The sequence below is a fragment of the Asterias amurensis genome, chromosome 4, assembly GCF_032118995.1.
Source record: "Asterias amurensis chromosome 4, ASM3211899v1".
NCBI classification, from domain to species: Eukaryota; Metazoa; Echinodermata; class Asteroidea; order Forcipulatida; family Asteriidae; genus Asterias; species Asterias amurensis.
Genome location: NC_092651.1, coordinates 11,858,063 through 11,881,023, shown reverse-complemented (window position 1 = coordinate 11,881,023; position 22,961 = coordinate 11,858,063). Strand labels below are relative to the sequence as shown.

The 22,961-nt window shown below is 39.4% G+C and overlaps 1 protein-coding gene and 1 long non-coding RNA gene across 2 annotated transcripts; one reads left to right on the top strand and one right to left on the bottom strand.

Moving 5' to 3' along the window:
- Positions 1 to 7,763: 7,763 nt before the first annotated feature.
- LOC139936037 (uncharacterized) lies at positions 7,764 to 21,378 on the bottom strand. Its single transcript, XR_011785880.1, has 4 exons — positions 21,250 to 21,378; positions 17,654 to 17,796; positions 13,811 to 14,007; positions 7,764 to 7,894 (listed from the first exon to the last, which is right to left on the bottom strand). It is a non-coding gene; the product is annotated as an uncharacterized lncRNA (long non-coding RNA).
- On the top strand, positions 7,869 to 22,046 carry LOC139936036 (cholecystokinin receptor-like). Its single transcript, XM_071930747.1, has 5 exons — positions 7,869 to 8,906; positions 17,667 to 17,782; positions 18,558 to 18,698; positions 20,219 to 20,336; positions 21,514 to 22,046. The coding sequence occupies exons 1-5, from the start codon at positions 8,486 to 8,488 to the stop codon at positions 22,020 to 22,022; spliced, it is 1,305 nt and encodes a 434-aa protein (XP_071786848.1). The 5' UTR covers positions 7,869 to 8,485; the 3' UTR covers positions 22,023 to 22,046.
- Positions 22,047 to 22,961: the final 915 nt, after the last annotated feature.

The following is a 22,961-nucleotide window of genomic DNA, read 5'->3' as shown; positions in this document are numbered from 1 at the left end:
CGCAACATTACATTTGACTAATCATAAAACGAAATCGATTGACCCTTTTCAGTAGCATTCGATTTCGCGCGAAATAGAATAGCTTGATGGTTAAATTGGCTGCTCTTTTTCCGAAATTGGCCGAGAAAACCTATAAGAAACACGCAACAATAACACAAACCTTCAACAACATAAATAACCCCAAATCATACAACATTATACAATCATCCAACATGAAGGGTAAAAGTGAAGCAGTGTGCTATCCTTCCCCTATGAAAGGCATTGACTTGGGCATGAACAACAGACAACATCAAAACAATGAAAGAGACCAGATAGTTCTGGTTTTGGATTCAAACTACGGCATCCTGCTATACGACGATTTACATTGAGCTTTAAAATGTGATTGGTGTTGCTATACTACAATAGCAAGTATCAACAAGGGAAACAAATAGCATTTAGGAACATTGCAGCATATGGTTTCGACGGTTGCCCTTTTCCAAATCAACAAGCTGGGAAAGTCACACCGCTAAGTTCATTACCTCAGCCACCATTTCAGACTTGTGTGTTCAATTCAACGGCCTTGCTCGGTGCTGGGGGAAATAAGTCTGAGAGAGAGAGAGTGATGCAGAAGTTATGTGAGCATTTATTGCAAGTGTGACACAAAATCAAGCAAAGACACGCTTTAAAGGCACTGGGCACTATTGGTAATGATGAGGTAAAAGCTTATACTTGGTAATGGGGCAATGGAGAGCTGTTGATAGTATAAAACATTGTGAGAAACGACTCCCTCTGAAGTAACGTAGTTTTTGAGGAAGAGGTATTTTTTGTATTTTATTTTCTCACTCAAAAAACAAACGACTTTAGCTGAAGCCGTTTATTATGCATCTGAAAGCACACATGCAAGACCTGTTTTTCTTTCATTATTTTCTCCAGAAGACGATCAGAGCATACTGATCGAAACGTCGAGTGGAAACCAACGGTTCTTTTTAGAGCCACCCCACTCATTAGAGATAGTCATGTACATGGTGTTACCGCAAACCTTTATATATCGTATTTCCACCATGCAAAGTTTCAAATCCTACTTAATATTCTCTTGCAAATTCGAAGACCAATTGAGTCAAACAGATGAGTTATACAAAATGTTGGGATACACCAAAGTGAGAATACAGGACCAAATTTCATGCATAGAGCTGCCTAAGCAGAAAATATTGCTTACTGTCTGCTAAGCAGAAATGAACATGGTACCAGACAGAAAATTGTGCATGTGACATGGTATTTTTGCTGGTAACCTTATTCTGGCTGGTAAGCATAATTTTGTTGTGCTTAGCTGTTTTGTTTTCCTTAAGCAGCTCTATGAAATCGGGCCCTGGTCTTTGATAATAATACCAAAGGTGTCCAGTGCCTTTAAAAATCTAAAAGAGTTCTGGAACTCTCCCCGCTGCGCGTTACATTGCCCGGTAAATCAATTTGCACGCGTCAAAATACATATCCTTGCCGGGAGGAAAGAAGGTTCGATCCGGCATGCAGCTCGGGCCTGATGACCACCTGCACATACCAATCTCCCACGGAAATTCACTTTGACACTTTGGCAATACACTGTGATTATTTCTCGAGACGGGAAAACAAAATTCCATCGTCTCGAGGTGCAGATTTTTTTTTTCCTTTTCCTTCTTAGTTTTTCCTCTTGCGAGAGATAAAAAGTCGTATCGGCGTCAACTCATCCACTTGTAATTGTGTAATTAAAATCACCCTTTTTTTCGGTGACCTCTTTTTAAAAGTATTTCTTTATATAACACATCTTTTTGCAAGTGTGTTTAAACAGGCATTAGACTGCGTGGGCCCGGGGCTTCTGCAAATTGAAACGGAGGCATTAACACCGCACGTGCGCCGCTGGCATTGCCTGCTATTGCTTGGCATTGCCTTTATTCTGGTTTTACGTCCGTGAGTACATTTTTGGCGCGATTTAACAAAACGGCCAGACAGCTCAGGGAGTGATGTACGGTTCACCCGATCTGCAGCTGCTGTTCTCCCAGTCTCCTCTCCGGGAGGAGGGTAAGGAACTCTTGGGGTATAAAACCGGTCAATGCCGTAAGACTCAAGGAAATCTTTGAGTATAAAACCGGTCAATGCCGTGCGAGTCTTGGGAAGACTTGGGGTCGAAGACCGGTCAATGCCGTACGACTCAGTGTGTCCAGAAGTTCAAGGGACGTACGGATGCTCACTTTTCGGCCCCAAAGAGCCCGTAGTTCAATACCAAGGGTACTTAGTGGCGTCACTAGTCGACACCACGTGCAATCCATGTATCCAATAAACGGATTGTGTCGTCCGTACCAGTACGATTTACGTACATCGTGTCAAGTCAACAGTTTGTAAACAGGGTACACAATAACTTAAACGTTTCTAACAAAAGAGTGTTGACGTCGCAGCTTTGTTTTCGCTGCGAATGTTTCACAGGAGTTGTGAACACTTTTGTTTCTTCATTCATAATGGTTTATTCATAAATACCTCAGACAGTTTCGCTATTCCTATTGGTGGAGAGCGCGTCACGTCGGTGTGTATAAACCTTTGTTTATGACCAGTAAAAAGTGTTGAAACATGGGCGTGACATGTGAGCTTGCACCTGTGCTTATAAGACAGTTTCTTCATTCCTATTGGTCGAGAGCAACGGCCGGACAAGTTGTGCTACATCACGCGATACGCGCGACGCGCACAGCATTCCCTTATCTTGGATTTTGTTTTTAAGGGGTTGGACAGAAAAGTGATGTGACAGAAATAAAAATCACACAAATTTGCACCCATGCAAATCTCCCATAGATGATGGTTCAGCAGTGCCCGGATGATCAATGATGACATTATCGTCACTGGACTTACAAGGTCATAGACAGAGTTTGAATTTGATCGGGTTTGAACCATGCGTTAATAAACCGTTAATAACCCGACGTAAGTGCCGTGTCTGAACTTACTAAGTGTCTAAGTGTGGTATCACGGTGTAGTTTTTTTTATGTAGTCCTTTTCGCCACGGACATTTTGGGGCATCACATTAAAGTTATCAATCCTTCTGTATCGGTCTAATACGGATTGCTGTTGTAAACCCAAACCCACGCAATGAACGATAGTAGGTATACCTCTAGGTCCAAGTGTCTATATAGCAACCGGACATTTTGGGCATCCACATTAAAGTTGTCAATCCTTCTGTAAAACAGTTAAGGCCCATTCACACGAGCGCTGCAAACGAGGGTCCCTGGTTAAGGGTGCCAGCCGTCTGTCACCTTTACCGCGTGCGATTTTTTAGCGAGCATTCACACGACACACACACACACACATGTAAACATACGTCCCTCGTTTGGGTAGGCTTGACTGCATGGACTAAAGTCTACAAGCGATTACAGTTAAAAGGAATAAAATAATACAATTTCATTGAAATCAATTTCATTTTAAGTCACATAAAATGTAGAATATTTTACAAACATTTGCGATAACGTAACTCTCATCCCGGCGGCCGGCGGGAAGGGGGTTACGTTTTCGAAGCTAAAAAAAGAAAAACACGATTCAAATAGCTTTGTGGACGTTAAAAATGCTACATTGTTGAATGGAAATGCTTTATAGATACGAAGTTATTGATGACACATACCAAATAATGAATTAAAACATCGAAAAGCTTAACCAAATGACGTATTCTGCTTCCGAATGAACGATGTTTTTGCTTCAAGGTTTGAGCTTGTCTTGAAATGCAGCGATCCAGCAACGTCGAGTCATGTCGAGTCGAAGAAAAACACAAAATTTCACGATTCAAATAGAGTTTTTGACGTTAAAAACGCTACATTGTTGAATGAAAATGTTTTGTAGATATGGAATTATCGATGAGACATAACAAATGGTGAATTAAAACATCGAAAAGCTTTGCCAAAAGACATATTCTGCTCCCGATTGAACGATGTTTTTGCTTCAAGGTTTGGACTGGTCTAGCATCCGGCCACAAAACCCACCAGCCAAACGATCGTTGTCCAGCGTTGAGCAGATATACATCACTTGTATGTACATGTACATGTATATGCATGCTATAGTTCGCCCATTTCTTCCTCCATAGTTCTACACGTGTCAACGCAGCGGTCCCTCGTTACGATCGCAGGCATTCGGTTCAGACGATGGCTCCCCATGATTATAACATCGATGCGATTTTTTGGAGGAGGTGTCGATCTGTGTTATGAACAACACGGGACCCAGGTAATTTCGTAACATACATAGCATTCACACGACGTGGATTTGCGATTTCATAACATCGATGTTATGAAATCGCACGGGACCCTCGTTTGCAGCGCTCGTGTGAATGGGCCTTTAGCCGTTGTAAACCTACGCAATACCTACGCATGACAGGACCTTTCTGGTATGTTCGTAAGACTGTTTTTTCATGTAGTATGATGTGCCTGATGGACATTTCCTGTAATGGGTAAAAAGGCAGTCTTAACACGTTCTCAATACCACTTTGCTGGTAGATGTTTTGAAAAGGCCTTCGGAATTAAGAAGTGGGGCTCCACCATTTAAACCCTTACTCAGGATCATACACAGCATGGCCCAATTTCATGGCTCTGCTTACCGCCGAACTCTGTGGATTTTGGATTTTCAACAAGTGGTTTAAGCCCAACGAGGCCTGGTTCTGGATAATTTTACCGAGGCGAAGTCGAAGTAAATTATCAAGAACCAGGCCTTGGCGGGTTTACCACTAGTTGAAAACCGATTCAATACACTTTGATTCCCATTCATAAATACCTTTTCGGTCAAAAAAACATCAACACTTCTTGGTCAAAAAGTAAAATAAATGCAAACATTATAATAATTGTTCAATGATTTCTTTTAACACAACACCCCTCCAGCTATGAAATGGTAAGGCCCTCGGGTAAACAACTCCTTATAAGGGAAAGCTGTGCGCGTCGCGCGTATCGCGTGATGTGGCACAGCTGTCCCGGCCGTTGCTCTCGACCAATAGGAATGAAGAAACTGTCTTATAAGCACAGGTGCAAGCTCCCGTGTCACGCCCATGTTTTAACACTTTTTACTGGTCATAAACAAAGGTTTATACAGACCCACGTGACGCGCTCTCCACCAATAGGAATAGCGAAACTGTCTGAGGTATTTATGAATATTCTATATTATCATAGTCTTGGGTTCATGGCCTGATGCTTGATGAATATCCACCTGGAAAGCCGACTGCTTAGCTTGAGGTTCAGGGAAACAAATGCTCCCTCAAAATAGGTCTGGTTCGTGAACCTAGTCTACCCGAAGGATGAACCCCAGTGACAGAAATCCACGTGTATTAGCCTCTTTTCAAGCAGCAGTATTTATTTTATTGACGACTGTCTGTCGTGCCCCACCACGTGGTGTTTAGTTAATTAGATGACCGACTGCGCCCAATCTATAAAATTCGCACAGAACTACATAGGATACCTGGAAAGCGTCAGTTTCAGCAGTGACTAAAATGTAGTACGCCATTTTCTTTTAATTAAAAAAAGGGGGACCGTATTGACCAGTTATAGATCCGCCCCTGGAGTTTATGCCTCATCGTAAACAAAGCCTTAATTGTGCTTCGTGTAAACCCACAAAGTCATAGCAAAAGAATAATCGTTTTCTCGGTTGTCCGTGTTTGTTAAATTTATAAGCGACTTCTTAGAATGACATTGGTTCTCGCAGTCACTATAAAAGGAATTAATGTAAAATGTGAAGAAAAACCTCCTGTGTTTAGCGCATTCAAAAAAGGTACTACTTTAATTTGAGAGCAGGCCTATTGCATTTAGATATTTTACAGCTAAATATTTTCTTTGCTCTTACGGACAATTGGTTTACAACTATTTGTGATCTTGTATAAATGCTTGATTGAATAAAACACAATTTAAAAAAATTAAATAAAAAATTAACGGATGCGTTGATCTGATAGTTCTAAGTATTTAACATTTTGCTCATCACATCAGTTGTATTTAGTAGGTGGCCATGTTTATTAAACATAATGCCGTTTGATATCGTTCGTGACTGGCTCCCTGCTTAGTTTTGATTAGCAAGTATTGTACAGTGTTAAGCACTACTTCTCGTTAAGCAGAATTGTGGATGGGCCTCTTATACAAAAACTTTACTACTTTACAACAGATTCTTACACTCCCAAATAATATACGCTTAGCAGATTCTCCGATTGTTCACATAGCCACGTAGATTTGTTTCAGCTAACTGTATTTACCCGCGCAATATTGTATAGAATAATAGCTTACCGTTTTGTGGTGACTGTTCGTCTTCTGAATATCATGAGAAAAAGGGGGAATAAAAAAATATATATAAAACATAAATTGTGACCGTCAGCCACTGTACTCCCACAAAGCATTTTGACTCTTTGCATGTAGTCGAAATTCTGCCAAGAAGAACCTCATCCCCGGGTCGTCAAAAAGATGACATTTATAAAAGCTTAAAGGCAGTGGACACTATTGGTAATTACTCAAAATAAATATTGGCATAAAACCTTTCTTGGTGACGAGTAATGGGGAGAGGTTGATGGTATAAAACATTGTGAGAAACGGCTCCCTCTAAAGTGCCATAGTTTTCGAGAAAGAAGTAATTTTCCACGAATTTGATTTCAAGACCTCAGATTTAGAACTTGAGGTCTCGAAATCAACCATGTAAACGCACACAACTTCGTATGACAAGGGTTATTTTTCTTTCATTATTATCTCGCAACTTCGATGACCGATTGAGCTCAAATTTTCACATGTTTTTTATTTTATGCATATGTTAAGATACACTAACTGTGAAGGCTAGTCTTGGACAATTACCAATAGTGTCCCCTGTCTTTAATTTGTTTTAAATTGCATTACTCGGGTATGATGTTGTCACGATGTTACTGAAACATGTATCTGGGTGGGGTTTTTTGTTGTAAGAAAATAGATTTAGCTATACAATTGCAAATAACTTAATAACTTAAAGGACCGATGGTATAAATGCAAAAATTCGTTAATGGCCTGGCCTTCCGACCCTAGCAGAGTCTTTCTATCAGCCTTCGAGAAAGACTCATGCTAGGGTCGAAACGTCAGGCCATTGACTAATTTGTGTGTTAATTTTTAAGTGATGAACACTGAAGCTTTATGTTTTCATTTCTTTGTTTACTCATTGTTCCCAAAAGAAGAATATAGGCCATACTATTAGGGCATTCTTTTTGTTGGAGTGTTTTCCTTGCTTGTTGGGATTCCAAAGTGCACATTTTGTCTATAATCCATCTGCCAAGAGCAACTTCACCAGCATTCAAATGAATTGAACATTGGCCACATCAGCTATATAGATCAAATTTGACTTTACAAGTTTCATATTTATTATAAAACAAAATTGTAACGTACATATTTATAACTTAGCATCGATTTATCACAGTGGGCGGCTACAACAAGAGGGGAACAATAATGAACGATGTCACACATCACTGCAAATATTGACGAACGCATTGCCATTCATCCCCAGAACAGGTGCTTTATAAGAGGAATATACCACTGGAGGAACCATCTGTGCCTAAAGAAACTGTTCTCATGCATCTACTTATACAGCTTCGAGAACCTCATTAGAATAATTTTCTCGTTTATTTTGTGTTTATTTTCAGGTGGTATAGACAGGGTGGTTGAAGACTGTTGGCGACTGTATAATACAACTCAAGTCGACTTGTACTAGTCTAGTGTCACCACTCTGCTTTTTACTCACCGGGGTGAAATGAGATGCTAACTTCTCTATCATTGATGCGGGAGACAAGACCCAGCCTTTGATGCCCGCAACTTATCTGACTGTGGATCCCCCCGGAGGGAAGCTTGGATTGTGATAAACATCAGTGGGAGCTGCTCCGCGCATAACGGTAGAAGCTTATGACAGTTGCGTTCAGAACGGCTAAGCCTTGCACAATCTGGGCACAGAGAAGTGTGGGTTGAGAAGAAATAAAATCATCACATGTTCAAAAGCCACGTTGTATGACTGGAGTCTTACACCGCTTGCTGTAAATACAAGGTTTTATTAATTCTTCTGTCAGCGGCGGAACTCCATAGCAATGATTTGTCTCTGCGTCTTCAAAACCCTCAAGTATTGACCAAATATCGGATGGAAATCAATTTGTTGTGACAACATCTCGAGGATTAATGATCGGCGTGCTGCGATTGTTGGATGCGTCCAAAGTGGACACCAAGGCGCCTAAGAGACTAGTCCAAGACGGAACAAATTTCAATAATATTTCACAAATTACCAATCTTCACACAGGAGAGTGCACCATTTGTAACACTCGAGGGATCTCATTCTTTCTCCCGAGACCTGGATGGTAGTGTGACGTTGTGTCATACTTGAAAACTAGAGTTTGGTAGTCCTTGATATAAAAAAAAAACAACCTCGCACAGTGAAGTGGCGATTTGATTAACTTGGATATATTTGACAGTGTGTAAAGTCCAACTTAATTTCGTCTTGTGAAGAAGCTATACTTTTCATCAAGAACCCTCATCTAAGTATCATGGCGACTGCGACCACCGCCTACCCGTACTCGCTTTTGGATAGCAGCCTTCCACCGGTCAATTCTACTTTCTTAGTGACCAGTATAGTGGATGTAAACTCGACGAACTCTTCGTTGATCACGGAAGATTTTGACGATGACCGTAACAGGAGCGTCCGGATCGGGTTCGGGTTGAATATCTACCTGACCGCTACGCTGTACGGCATCGTCTTCGTGCTGGCCATCGTGGGCAACATCTTGGTTCTCGTCACGCTAGCCCAGGATAAGAGGATGCGTACGGTGACCAACATGTTCCTGCTGAGTCTGGCCTTTAGCGATCTCCTCTTTGGTATATTCTGCATGCCGTTTACGGTGGTTGGGAACATGCTTGGACGATTCGTCTTCGGAGCTTTTATTTGCAAAATCGTACCGTACATTCAAGGTGAGTTTACCTCAAAATGTATTTGAATGTAAAATATTGTGGCTGAAATGGTGTTTGAAGCTTTGCATGGTGTGGAGAATAAGAGTAACTATAAATGTAAATATGAATAGTAAACTTGCGGGTACAACCATGAGTAAAATCTCTTTTGAAGAAATAATTTTTATTTATTTCCAATTTGCAATATTTGAAATGAAAAACTGTGCCTCAATTAATAGTGTCATACTCAACCTCCTATTTAATTTCAACTTGTATAATTATATTGTTTGTAAATTTGTAAAGTGTAAAATTGTAATTCAGCCTTTTTGTGCTGCGAGGACAGTATTTTAATAATACAAAATGATCTATCTATCTATCTATAATTTCCCCAATATTGTTGTATGTGGTGCTCTTCTTTAAAGGCAGTGGCACTTTTGGTAATTACTCAAAATAATTATTTTCATTAAACCTTTCTTGATTACTAGTGATAGGGAGAGGTTGATAGTATAAAACGTTGTGAGAAACAGCTCCCTCTGAAGTGACGTTGTTTTCGAGAAAGAAGTAATTTTCCACGAATTTGATTTCGAGACCTCAAGTTTAGAATTTGAGGTCTCGAAATCAAGCATCTGAACGCACACAACTTTCTTTCATAGTTATCTCGCAACTCTGACTACCAATCAAGCTCAAATTTTCACAGGTTTATTATTTTATGCATATGTTGATATACACCAAATGAGAAGACAGGTCTTTGACAATTACCAATAGTGTCCACTGTCTTTAAAATACGGCAATTCCATGACAAAACAGCCCAATTTACATCAATACATTCTGACAAAAAACAAGTATACAGCGACAAGCTGTTTTGTCGTACGAACGGGACGAAGTGTTGAACAAGGGTCTTTGAAAATTGACAAAGTTGCATATTCAGTGCCTTTAATATTCAGAATACGAAATGTTACCCTTTAATGAGCCAAAATAATGTTGACGGCGTGGCATGTTCTCATTATGCCGTTCTCTATTGTCAGTCCCATTTGGAACCAGTTGAAACCCCACACAATGGAATCTTTTCAGACACCAACACGAGCATAAAAACCCTTTCACAAGCGAGTCATTGACAACTGTTCTACATATAACATACTTATGTTATGCTTTAATTAAGTATGAAATAATGAGTACCGTCATTAAAAAAAATTGGGACTGCATTACATAATTCTAACAGCAAAAAAAAAAAGTAGGATTGAAAAGGCAGAGGTATACACAAGAAATGCCGTTCCCTTTAAAATTGTCAATATTTGGAACATTTGAAACAAACCCATTACTCATTAAAGGAACATTACAGAATTGGTAAGCAAACAAATCGTGAAGATCACATATTTACATATAGGTAACTTTCACGGTCTAATGATGATGATAGTAGAAAACATCCCTTGAAATACTTATGTCTGTAAAGTGACGTATTTGACGAGAAATAAAGAAATAATCAAATGTCGCAGCTCAGTGAGCGTTTTATTCATTTTTTGTTTGCATCGATGTCATGCAAAATATGTACTTGGTTTGTCACTATTATCTCATGACCCAGATGGCCGATCGATCTCAAACTTCTACAGGTTTGTCAGTTTTTTATTTGTGGATTACATAAAGTACTGCCAGCAACTGCTATGTTAGCAAAAGCAATTATATAATGTTGTTCGCTTATGAGGGAGTGTTGGCTCTGAAAAGAGCCGGTTTGGTCTCGACGTTTCGAACAGTATACTCTGCTCGTCTTCAGGAGAGATTTTCACATGGTTGTACCCGCAAGTCTACTTTTCATATTTATACTTCTCTTGTTCTCTACACCATGCAAAAGCTTCAAACACCGTTTATGTAATGTTCCTTTAAGCGGCCAGTTTGGAACATTTGAAACCAACCCATACATGGCCACCAAGCCATACCCCAGTCTCTAGAAATACCAACCCTTTGCCTTTGCAGTCTGAGTACGACTGTGAGTGTCTCCAAACAGACAACAAGCCCGCCCCAGTGAACATCTTAACAATATCCATCAACCTGCATTAAAATACCAATTTGAGAAAATTAATGTAGCTATATGCCATTCCCTTAAATATCGTAAGCACCATTTTGATCATTTGAAACCAAGCCATAAATGGCCACCAAGTCATACTCCAGTTAAGTCTCTAGAAATGTCAACCCTTTGCCTTTGCAGTCTGAGTATGACCAAACAGACAACAAGCCCGCCCCAGTGAACATCTTAACAATATCCATAAACCTGCATTAAAATACCAATTTGAGAAAATTAATGTAGCTATATGCGGTTACCTTAAAAATTGTAAGCACCATTTTAATCATTTGAAACCAACCCATAAATGGCCACCAAGTCATACCCCAGTTTAGTCTCTATAGAAATGCCAACCCTTTACCTTTGCAGTCTGAGTATGACCAAACAGACAACAAGCCCGCCCCAGTGAACATCTTAACAATATCCATAAACCTGCATTAAAATACCAATTTGAGAAAATTAATGTAGCTATATGCGGTTACCTTAAAAATTGTAAGCACCATTTTAATCATTTGAAACCAACCCATAAATGGCCACCAAGTCATACCCCAGTTTAGTCTCTATAGAAATGCCAACCCTTTACCTTTGCAGTCTGAGTATGACCAAACAGACAACAAGCCCGCCCCAGTGAACATCTTAACAATATCCATAAACCTGCATTAAAATACCAATTTGAGAAAATTAATGTAGCTATATGCGGTTACCTTAAAAATTGTAAGCACCATTTTAATCATTTGAAACCAACCCATAAATGGCCACCAAGTCATACCCCAGTTTAGTCTCTATAGAAATGCCAACCCTTTACCTTTGCAGTCTGAGTATGACCAAACAGACAACAAGCCCGCCCCAGTGAACATCTTAACAATATCCATAAACCTGCATTAAAATACCAATTTGAGAAAATTAATGTAGCTATATGCGGTTACCTTAAAAATTGTAAGCACCATTTTAATCATTTGAAACCAACCCATAAATGGCCACCAAGTCATACCCCAGTTTAGTCTCTATAGAAATGCCAACCCTTTACCTTTGCAGTCTGAGTATGACCAAACAGACAACAAGCCCACCCCTGTGAACATCTTAACAATATCCATAAACCTGCATTAAACAAATACCAAAGTGAGAAAATCAATTTACCTACTTCTGACCTAAATACCTCGACGTAAAATTAGAACAGAGTGTCCAAATTGGGATGGCGTGAAATGTAATTTCGTTGCCTGGGAGTCCCCAGACAAAAAAATATTCGGCCAATTGGAAGAAACGTGCAGCATCGCGCGTAATTCCCAGTGGTGGAATCCATACAATATCATGTTTTGACTATTTGGCCAATTTAAAATGAATACCAGTTGATCGTCTCCTCCCTCATTCTTTTTTTAGAGGCCGCATTTTTAAAAAAAAAATTTCTACAGTTTATTTTCAAAAAGAATTTTGTTTTCTGTGAATTTCTCATAAGACTAAATAATCTGTTAATAACTTGTAGCTAATTTAAGTAAGTGGCGACTTGAAACTGATGAACTGGTGGCCAGTTTGAATTAAGATGCTTGGCGGCCACCTTTGACAAAAATAAAATGCCCCTATCCTCCTTTTTATAGGAAAAACCCCGGACGATCAACTGGTATTTTTTTTTACTTGGCCTTATTATTGTTTGTTTGCATTTTGTTACTGATGCTTTCATGCTGAATTAGTTTCTTGGACCTACCACTGTTTCAGACCTAACTAGTATATTCAAACCCATTCACCCACTTAATGTTAAATTGCTAGACAGTTCCGTTGCACTGTAACGCAATGCTGGCTTAAAACAGGTGCATCGCCAGGTACCTTTTGTCTTTAACCGCTACGCAGTTTTCCTTCGGTAAGATTGTTATCTGCGTTTTTCATAATGTGTTGATCGCATGTATTTTTCTCCAGTGGAGTTATTGAACCCCGTTCTACTTCAGAGGCCGATAGCCTTTCGAATTTCAGTCTTTAAAGGCACTGGAACTGTCGGAAATTACCCAAAATAAATTAAAAACTTACTTGGTAACATGCAAAGGAGAGATGTTAACAGTGAAACAACATTGTAAGAAACGGCTCCCTCTGAAGTAACATAGTTTTTGAGAAAGGGGTAATATCTCATTAAAATATTCAAAGACTTCCGGGCCTGAAGCCTTTTATTAAAAGGTATCTGAAAACACACACAATTGCACAACAAGGGGTTTTCTTTTCTGTCATTACTCTCTTGCAACTTCAATGACAAATTGAGTCCAAATGTTCACTCTTTTGTTATTTCGGCATATGTCAGAATGCTAGTCTTTGACAATTATCAAAGGTGTCCAGTGCCTTTTAAGATATTATTCAAGCAGGACACACATCTATAATGTTTTATACTATATCGAAAGCTGATGTAGACCTCTAACCAAAAGTTGTTACTACCATTTATTTTAAGAGTGATTATCAAGGGCCCTTTTAAGCCAAGAGCTTCGCAAAACAGAAAACGTCTTAGAACCCTGAAATCTTATGTTGCTTTATTGTGAAAAGAAGAAAACGCGCGGCAACGGGTCTTAAAGGCAGTGTGCACCATTGGTAGTTACTCAAAATAATTATAAGCATAAAACCTTACTTGGTAACGAGTAATAAGGAGAGGTTGATACTATAAGTATTGTGAGAAAAGGCTCCCTCTAAAGTGACATAGTTTTCGAGAAAGAAGTAAATTTCCATGAGTTTGATTTCGAGACCTCAGAATTAAATTTTTGGGGTCTCGAAATCAAGCATCTGAAAATCATTACAGGTGAAAACAGGCGATGGTTTTCTAATCAAAGTTATCTATAGAGAAATGATTTCTGATGCAAACTTTTAAACCGATCCAATTTAAAATTCCAGAACACACATACTGTACCTTCATCAAGAAGCCATCTGGGTTTTTTCTTTTTCTTCTCCCACATAAATCCCAAATAGATTCTGTCGCCCTCTTTGTTGCTGTTGAGTTCATGGACACAGATTCACTTAGGTTCAACTATTGGGTGGAATCCAGAAGACAGCAGTGCTTAATAGCTCATATGTTTACTGTACCACTCTTGTTTTGCAAGACAAGAACTGAAATGAGAGAAAGAAGAAAAAACAGTTTAAAGACTAGTCTTCTCCCTTGGTGTATCCCAACATAAGCACAAAATAACAAACCTGTGAACATTTTACTCAAATGGTCATCGAATTTGCAATAGAATAGTGAAAGAAAAAATGCAGTTGTCGCACAAATTTGTGTTACTTCATATGCCTAAAAAAGTTTCAGGTCTGAAGTCTTTTAAAATTTGAGTGAGAAATTACCTCTTTCTCCAAATTACGTTACTTCAGAGGAAGTCTTTTCTCACAACTTTCTTTTAGTATAAACAGTTCTTCAATGCTTACTACCAAGAAAGTTTGTTTGCTAACTAACCGTTATATTGAGTATTAACCAATAGTGTCCAGTGCATTTAACATGTGAACTGTTTTAATTTGAACAATATCAATTAGCTATGGGTAAGCATTCTCCTTTCATTTATTCATTCATTCATCTCAATGGTTTATTACAAAATCAATTCAACTCGCTGTCAGCGGCAGAATTACATGAACAGTTACATAGTTAAAAATTTGGAGTAAAACATTATATTACTATTAATTTTGTTTTTTACCCATACACCGATGTGTGTTAGCACTGTATACTCAGTACTTTCCCAGAGTCCTGTGAAAAAATATCACAGGCATGTTACTCGGGTGGGATTCGAACCCACGAACCTTGCAATTCTAGAGCAGTGTCTTACCAACTAGACTACCGAGGTTGCCCGGTAGCTAGAGGCAGTTCGAATCCCATGTTTTGGCAGCGGGTACCGCAACGATATAAGAGATGTTATATTATTAATTAAAATGGCCTTAAATCTTACACAGAAAAACAGAGAAGTACTGTTCACTCTAATTGGAAGGAGAACATAAGAACTGGCAGAGAATTATCTGACTACAAGTCAACATCTGAACAAAAAACGCAGGACCACCAGATGTGTCCAGTCATTAATTTACTACCCCAATGCTATTTAAATTAATGACCTCGGGATCGGTCTAGATCTGTGTTCCAGTACCGAATTCAAGCCCTTGAGTAGATAACGGCCGTGTATCAATTTCCAGCCATTGAGTAATAAAACAACCCATCTGTGAACGAAGAAATCATAAAAATGTTGGTGTCACGAGAAAATAATCTAGTTAATTAATTATTCACACTAATTAAAAACATTCAAAACTCGTTGCTAAAGGGCCAAGTTAAATCAGAATTTACAGAGTGGTTAAAACAAGCAATTGTTAAAGCCATTATACACTTTTCGGTACAGAAAAAGAAGAAAAAAAAGTTCACAGATTTACAAATAATTTACAGGGTTTACAGAAGGTTATGGTGAAAGACTTCTCTTGAAATATTGTTCCATGAAACAATATAAATTCTCGTAAGCGAGAATTACGGATTTATTTTAAACACATGTCATGACACGGCGAAACGCGCGGAAACAAGAATGGGTTTTCCCGTTATTTTCTCCCGACTCCGATGACCGATTGAACCTAAATTTTCACAGGTTTGTTATTTTATATATAAGTTGTGATACACGAAGTGTGTGACTTGGACAATGCTGTTTACCGAAAGTGTATAATGGCTTTAAATAGGGAAAAAAGATACACAAAAAACATAAACTTTAGAATTATTTAAAAATGTATATTCACAAACAACCTCTCAGATGTTCACCGTGCCTATATACCCTTATTATAGTTCTGAAATCAGACCCCCAAAAACGGCACCACATTTGAAAAGACTAACCGACAAAACGCTGCCTGAAAATCTGTGATTAAATTATATCCGTTTACGAAGCTTCATTTTCTGGTAATTAATTGGAAAAAGCGATAGGATTTTTTTAATTCACAGAATAATTGTTAAGTTTCCAATGGCTTTCATTAACTCAACGCTTCACTACAAACTCTCCTCATCAGTGTTTCTAGCTGATTAGCCTGAGGCCATTTGATCTGTGATGCTACACGTTAAAGGCACTGGACACGTTTGGTAATCGTCAAAGACCAGGGCCCAATTTCATAGAGCTGCTAAGCACAAAAATTTGCTAAGCATGCAATTTCTTCCTTGATAAAAATAGGACTACCAACCAAATTTCAATTTTTTGCATGATAGTGCTTGTTACTGGTCATCATTTGGTCATCAAAGTCGCAAGAGAATAATAGTGTAAGAAAAAACACCATTTTGTGCACAACTTTGTATGCTTTCAGATGCCTAATAAAAGGCTTTAGCTGATGTCTTTTATTACTCGAGTTAGATTTACCACCTTCTCAAAAACTAGTTACTTAAGAGGGAGCCGTTTCTCACAATATTTTAAACTATCAACAGCTCTCCATTGCCTGATACCAAGTTAAGGTTTTATGCTAACAATTATTTTGAGTAATAACCAATAGTTTCTAGTGCCTTTAAAGGGAAGGTAATTGTAAAAGACCAGTGTTCTCACTTAGTGTATCTCAACATAGGCATAAAATAACAAACCTGTGAAAATTTGAGCTCAAATTGGTCATCAGAGTTGGGAGAAAATGATAAAAGAAAATACACCCTTGTTGGACGAATTTGTGTGCTTTCAGATAGGAATAAAAGACTTTTGGCTAACCTTTTTTTTGCTGTCTTTAGTCAAAGACCAGTATTCTTCTTGGTGTATCCCAACATATGCATAAAATAACTAACCTAATGAACATTGGACCCGATCGTCGTTGAAGTTGCAAAGGCATGTCCAAAGTTGTTTCCCATTGAGATGTGGGTGCTCTTTATCAATTATGCTTTTGGTAAATTAATCTTCTATGCGTGGGCAGAAATTGACAGAAAACCAACCCAAAACATTCATATCAGGTTTGTTGGTTGGTACCCTCTCTACTAAAGCTAAAACAAAAATGTGCCTGTTATAGCCAATTTTTTTTCTGGTTTCTAAGTTTTTAACATAACCTCACAATTTTTGTTATTATATGGTCTTGGTTGGCCATTCCAAGTGGTAGTTTTTTGTATGGATGATAAAGGTTTAGCCTCATTTAAGTGTTTATGGTTGATAGTACTTTTTTTTCAATTCCAAGTTTACTGATTATGTCATATTCCATATTGGTTTATTTTGTGTTATTGTTTCATTGCCATAATAGTGATCTATATTTGATTTTCGTTTTCTTTCTTAAGCATTTGTGTTTTATATCTTTGTTTTAAATGAGGGAATAAAGGGGTAGCGACATGTTCTTAAATGGCTGTTTAAAACCGGTAGGGTCGAGCCGAAGGCGAGGGCCTTTATCGCACGGCAACGACCCTGCAAGCTTACAAATAGATTACGTGCTGTTACTAATAGCTATGAATTGCATTCAGCGTGCTAATCTTGCGCGCACGTGCCCGACACGCAGAAGCCAGCCGGTTACAGACAGCTCCAGCTGGTCATTATCAACCGTTTAAACACCCCCACATGACGCGCTCTCCACCAATAGGAGTAGAGAAACTGTCTGGGGTATTTATGACTACATATTTGCAAATGTTCTTATCTGTAAAAATTGTCTTAATTTGGTCTCTGGCTTTGATGACTTTGATATCAATCAACATAGTTTTTAATGATTCCTGTAAGTGGCGGCTATCCGCTGTTGGATGTCAATAAATAAATTAAAAAAATAAAAAAATTAAAAAAAAACATTTCAATAAGTTGTACCTTACCTTATTATTATAGGTATATCAGTCACAGTGTCGGTATGGACCATGGTGGTAATATCACTGGAGAGGTATCATGCCATCTGCAACCCTCTGTCGTCTCGTGTCTGGCAGACAAAAGCGCACGCGTACAAGGTAGGTTGCGATAACTGTGAGACAGGTGGGACAAAATGATGGACAGGAATCAGTCAGGGGGAGGGGGACTCAGGGAAGGGGAAGTTTATGATCATAGACCTTTTCGCAAATACCAGCGCAGACTGTTGAATGAGGTGCATTGTGGGATAGATATGGATCAAATTTGATCACCAGCTAGACCACAATGCACCTAATTCCAAGCTTTACGCACGCGCCCCAGTATTTGCGGAGAGGTCTTTGTTACAAAGTTTACTTATAAATTTACTCATACAATAAATCCAGGAAACATGAAACATGATTTTTCCCGAGTAATGTGAACAATTCAACAGGCATGTCACTCGAGTGGGATTTTAAAGGGGAGGGGAAATGTTTGTAATATAGGACCACAAAAAAGGGAGAAGCCGAAGACTTGTGTGTTCCTCGGCTGACAGGGTGTGGTTTTAAAAGTACAAATGCAACAAAATTCATGAAAATTTGTTGACGGGCCATCATAGTTCAGTCTTGGTCTGGAGGGTAAGGCTCCCTTACCTTCTACGGAGAGTTCTGGGAAGGGGGGGGGGGGGAAGGGGTCGTGATAAACCACAACAATTTGTGGAGGGGCTCATGCTAAACTGAGGCTATATTAAAAGTTCTCAATTTGGCGAAATTATAAATGTTAAACATGTGGATTTTTCCCAGAATGATTTTTAAAGTGAAAATTTTGACGTGACAGGTTTTGTAGAGGTTGACTGAAAGAAATCTTTAAAAGTGTTTACTGATGTTATTTCCCAAATAGGCCATAGTTGGGGTGTGGATGGTGGCTTTGTTTCTCAATCTACCAGCGGTAATCTTCAGCAAGTTATTCTCGTTCAACAGCGGCACGGTATTCAGATGCGATGAGATTTGGCCTGCTACACTCTATCGAACAATTTATAGGGTGAGTTTCTATAGTTAATCAGTCTAGGTTAAAGGCACTGGACACCTTTGGTAACTGTCAAAGACCAGTATTCTCACTTGGTGTATCCCAACTGTGGATTAAAGACACTGGACACTATTGGTAATTGTCAAAGACTAGTCTTCACAGTTGGTGTATCTCAACATATGCATAAAATAACAAGCCTGTGAAAATTTGAGCTCAGTCGGTCGTCGAAGTTGCGAGATATTAATGACAGAAAAAACACCCTCGCCACACGAAGTTGTGTGCTTTCAGATATGCTTGATTTCGAAACCTTAAATTCTAAATCTGAGGTCTCGAAATCAAATTCGTGGAAAATTACTTCTTTCTTGAAAACTATGCCACTTCAGAGAGAGCCGTTTCTCACAACGTTCTATACTATCAACCTCTCCCCATTACTCGTAATCAAGAAAGATTTTTATGCTAAATAATTATTTTGAGTAGTTACCACTAGTGTCCACTGCCTTTAAAGAACAAATCTGTGAAACTTTTGACTTAATTTTTCATTAAAGTTGCAAGAAAATAATGAAAGAAAACACATTTTAACTTTCAGTTCAGTTTACACGAAACTAAACCATGTGCATTTTCCCAACTCAAAATGAATGTACAAACATTACTCACAGATGGCCCAATTTCATACACCGCAAAAACTGAGGTGTTGACGTTGACATTGTTAAACAGATACAGAAAAAAGAATCAAAAGTAACAACGAAGGATGTTAAAATAACACTAATTTCTGAAGAAGAAAACAAGCAGAATACAGTACATGTAGAATGCCAGTTACCTTAGTTCAGACAAAAATTTGTCATCACTGGTACATCATAAAACAGCAATGACGAAGATGGGGTGTCGTGACTGAATAAATAAGAGGATCGAACTCAAGCTCTGTTTTTTTCTTTTCAGCCAAGTGGTGGTTCGAGTCCCGATCGTGAAACTAGGGTCCCTGAGCAAGGCACTAAACCATATAAGCTTCTCTCCACCCAGGGGTTAATGGGCAAGAGATGGTTCCTGTGATTGATTAGCTTAGTGCGCTACATATTTGGCTGTATTTGGCTGTATACTCCCCAGGGAGCTGAGATGGTTTAAGGAATGATTTAAGGCCCATGACCAGGGGCCAATTTCATAGAGCTGCTTAAGCAAAAAAAATGTTCAAGCAAGAAAATAGCTTGCTTATTTTTCACATGTTACTGGCAAAATTGTCATGCCATATACATTGATTGAGACTGATATTTAGCTGTTGTTTACCTAGCATAACCATTGAGTGGAGTCTTGGGCCGGTTATCTGATTTTACTAAAGCAAGGATTTTTTTGCTTAAGCAAAATTTTGTGCTTAAGCAGCTCTATGAAATTAGGCCCAGGGGTAATAATGTCAGAAGCACTATGATACACCCTGCAGGCTGCATAAAGCGCAACATAAAAATCGATTATTATTAATAAAACATTGATTGCATGTGCAAGACCAGCTGATAAAACTGAATATTATTCACTCCGGCTTATTACAGATGTGTTTGTTTGTGATTCTAATGGTGGCTCCACTCTTCACGATGCTCACTGCTTATGGCCTTATCATCCGAGAGCTACGTAGAGGCATGAAGCTTGAACAATGTGGAGCTGATAATGGTAGGTCCCAGGGCGGCTTGCACAACCCCAAGCGCACATTCTCGCACGACACCTGTCAGACATTCTGGTTGTCAAACACGTGAACTAGAATGACTCCCCAAAAAGGCAGAAATGGTAAACGTGCATTGTTCGAAGGTCCATCCAGTACCATCCTTCTGTGCGATTAAAAAAATCCAAAATGGCTGGCAGGAGACGCGCTGGCAAGTGCGCTGTGCGTTGTGCAAGGGGTCTATAGACCATATTGAATATGACGTCACCGTTCAATGTTTGCCCTACAACATGGCGTCTGCGAGCGTGTGTGTGTACGTGCTTGTGCCGTAGAAATCAAACTGGGATGATGCATGTTGCAATTGCTTTGATGTACGCATTTAGACGCACATACCTTTTGACCTACAAGATGGCGACTTTCATGGCAGCAAAGGGGTTGTTCAATACGGCCTATTGGTTGTTTTAATTCAGAGGGGAAAAAGAAGCCTCGGCACCATTCGAGGCCTGACTGGCATCTTGAGTTTCATACTGGGAAACCATACAAATGCTAGGCCTATAGATGGGGTAGAGTTCTCAAATTTCTAAACGAAAAACACGAGTGTGGTACCAGTCACAACAGTGTAAATTTGATGGAATGTACGGCTGGTAACATGTTTCTGCTAAGCAAAATTTGTCTGTGCTTAGCAAGTTTTTGTGCGTCCAGGTTTTATGAAAGTGGGCCCTGGCACCTTTAGGTGCATACTGGAAATAATATCGGGATATCTTCAACCTGTTTATCAGTGGAAATGTATCTCGAGATAGTATCTCCTTCTTGAGTTTGAATATCAAACCAAACCGAGGACAAGTCACACATACACTAAGCGTTTTTGAGTACATCTTGATTAATGAACATGATTCTTGCTATAATCAAGACAACTGAACTTACCATCTATTCATGACGACAGTTTCACATCCTATTCTGGTTGCATAATCAGGCCGACTGATCCTTGTTGCAGCAAAAGGTTGGTGAACCGTTTCAGGATCACTGAACTGTGCATACATCCAGGGATCTTCACTTGTGTTCCTCCTGATGAAGCGGCTGAAGTGGTCAGAGAGTTATATTATATTACCTGGATGATGGAGAATATTTTTAAAAAACTTGATTATTTAACAATACTTATTATTTCAAATGGTGTTTTTCTTTTCACAGAGAAAAGGGAGAACGGAATAGCAATGAAGAAAATGGGAGACGAAGCCTCCTGTAGCCTCAACGAGAAAAAAACTAAGAAATCCGACAAAAAGCCGGCACAAGCTACGATGCGGAGCACCTCAACCAGCGGGGCCAAGAAACGCGTCGTCAAGATGCTCATCGTCATCGTGGCGCTGTTCTTTGTCTGCTGGACGCCATCTTGGGTCGGCAACATCTGGATCATGATCTCTGAGAAGAGCGCCCAGGAGCACTTTGGCCGGGCCGAGGTGACCATCTTCAAGCTGATGACGTACGCCTCAGCGTGTGTCAACCCCATCGTCTACTGCTTCATGAATAAGCGTTTCCGACAGGGCTTCCTCAACGCGTTCTCGTGCGGCCAGAGAGGACGCGCGGGGGACCGAGCCACGGCGAGCGGCGACGTCAGCCGATTTCAGTCGACACGGCGCACAAATGTGCCGCGACCTAGCCCAACGAATTACACTAACGTCTCGTCGGACTCTTCGGTGTAGCTTGGCGTCAGGAGGGGCTTACTAGCAGTCCTGGAACTTTGTCTTTGACCTTGTTCAAAAGGCAATGCCAGTTTCATTTTTGCAAAGGGCATTCCCATTGGAAAATCTTAAAGTCAATGGGAAACTTTTGAAGGGCACCAAGGCCAAGACCAGGGGCAATAGAGGCCGTTAACTCTGTGGCCTGCGTGTAGTTTCAGGCCTGTACTAGCCGTCCTCTCCTCCTTGATTGAACAAGTGAGGCAGGTTATCCACGATTGTGTCATTTTTTCCGGCCACAAGGCTATAAAGGTAGTCAGAGATAAAAGATATGTATATAGATTTGTGTCGAGCCATCAAAATACTTTCATTAGTTTGTTGACATGGTCCTCCCAACACATTGAAATGGACATCTTCAAAGTCCAATTTATTTATCTACCCATGGGATATGGCATTCTGGCTTGTTTTACATAAAATTAGAAGTTGCAGGAGTAGTAAAATATCAATTTTGAACTTCTACTTGGGGGTCAAAAACTAAATTTATGAATGCTGCGTACGTTCAGGCGCAGGAGTTACGGAATAACTCGATACAGGATGGCATTAAGCGGTCAATGTGCTTGGTTGTTGATTTTGGAATCAGGAATCAGTATTGCATGCTTGGCATTTTTCATCTCCAAGCCAAACCTTTCACAATCATACAGATTACTTGGTTTGGTTTGATTTTGGTTTTGAATATCATTACTACCGATATGTATACCTTTGACATTACATGTTTACAAGATAAAAACATGGAGTCTGGACTTCCTGCAGGCATGATTTGTACACAGCCCACTGGAGGAACAAATCATATGTGTTGTGTTATGACATTTGCACTGTCTGATATAATCAACTATACAAAATCTCAAAATTTGTTCGGTCATTTTAAATTATTGTACTTTGAGTCTAGCTCTTTGTGGAACTTAT

What these genes read in the sequence shown, in the direction of transcription:
- LOC139936036 (XM_071930747.1), top strand. Translation starts at nt 8,486, where the DNA reads ATGGCGACTGCGACCACCGCCTACCCGTACTCGCTTTTGGATAGCAGC. An exon ending in AATCGTACCGTACATTCAAG is followed by an intron (nt 8,907 to 17,666) that starts GTGAGTTTACCT and finishes TTATTATTATAG; the next exon opens with GTATATCAGTCACAGTGTCG. An exon ending in TCTATCGAACAATTTATAGG is followed by an intron (nt 18,699 to 20,218) that starts GTGAGTTTCTAT and finishes GGCTTATTACAG; the next exon opens with ATGTGTTTGTTTGTGATTCT.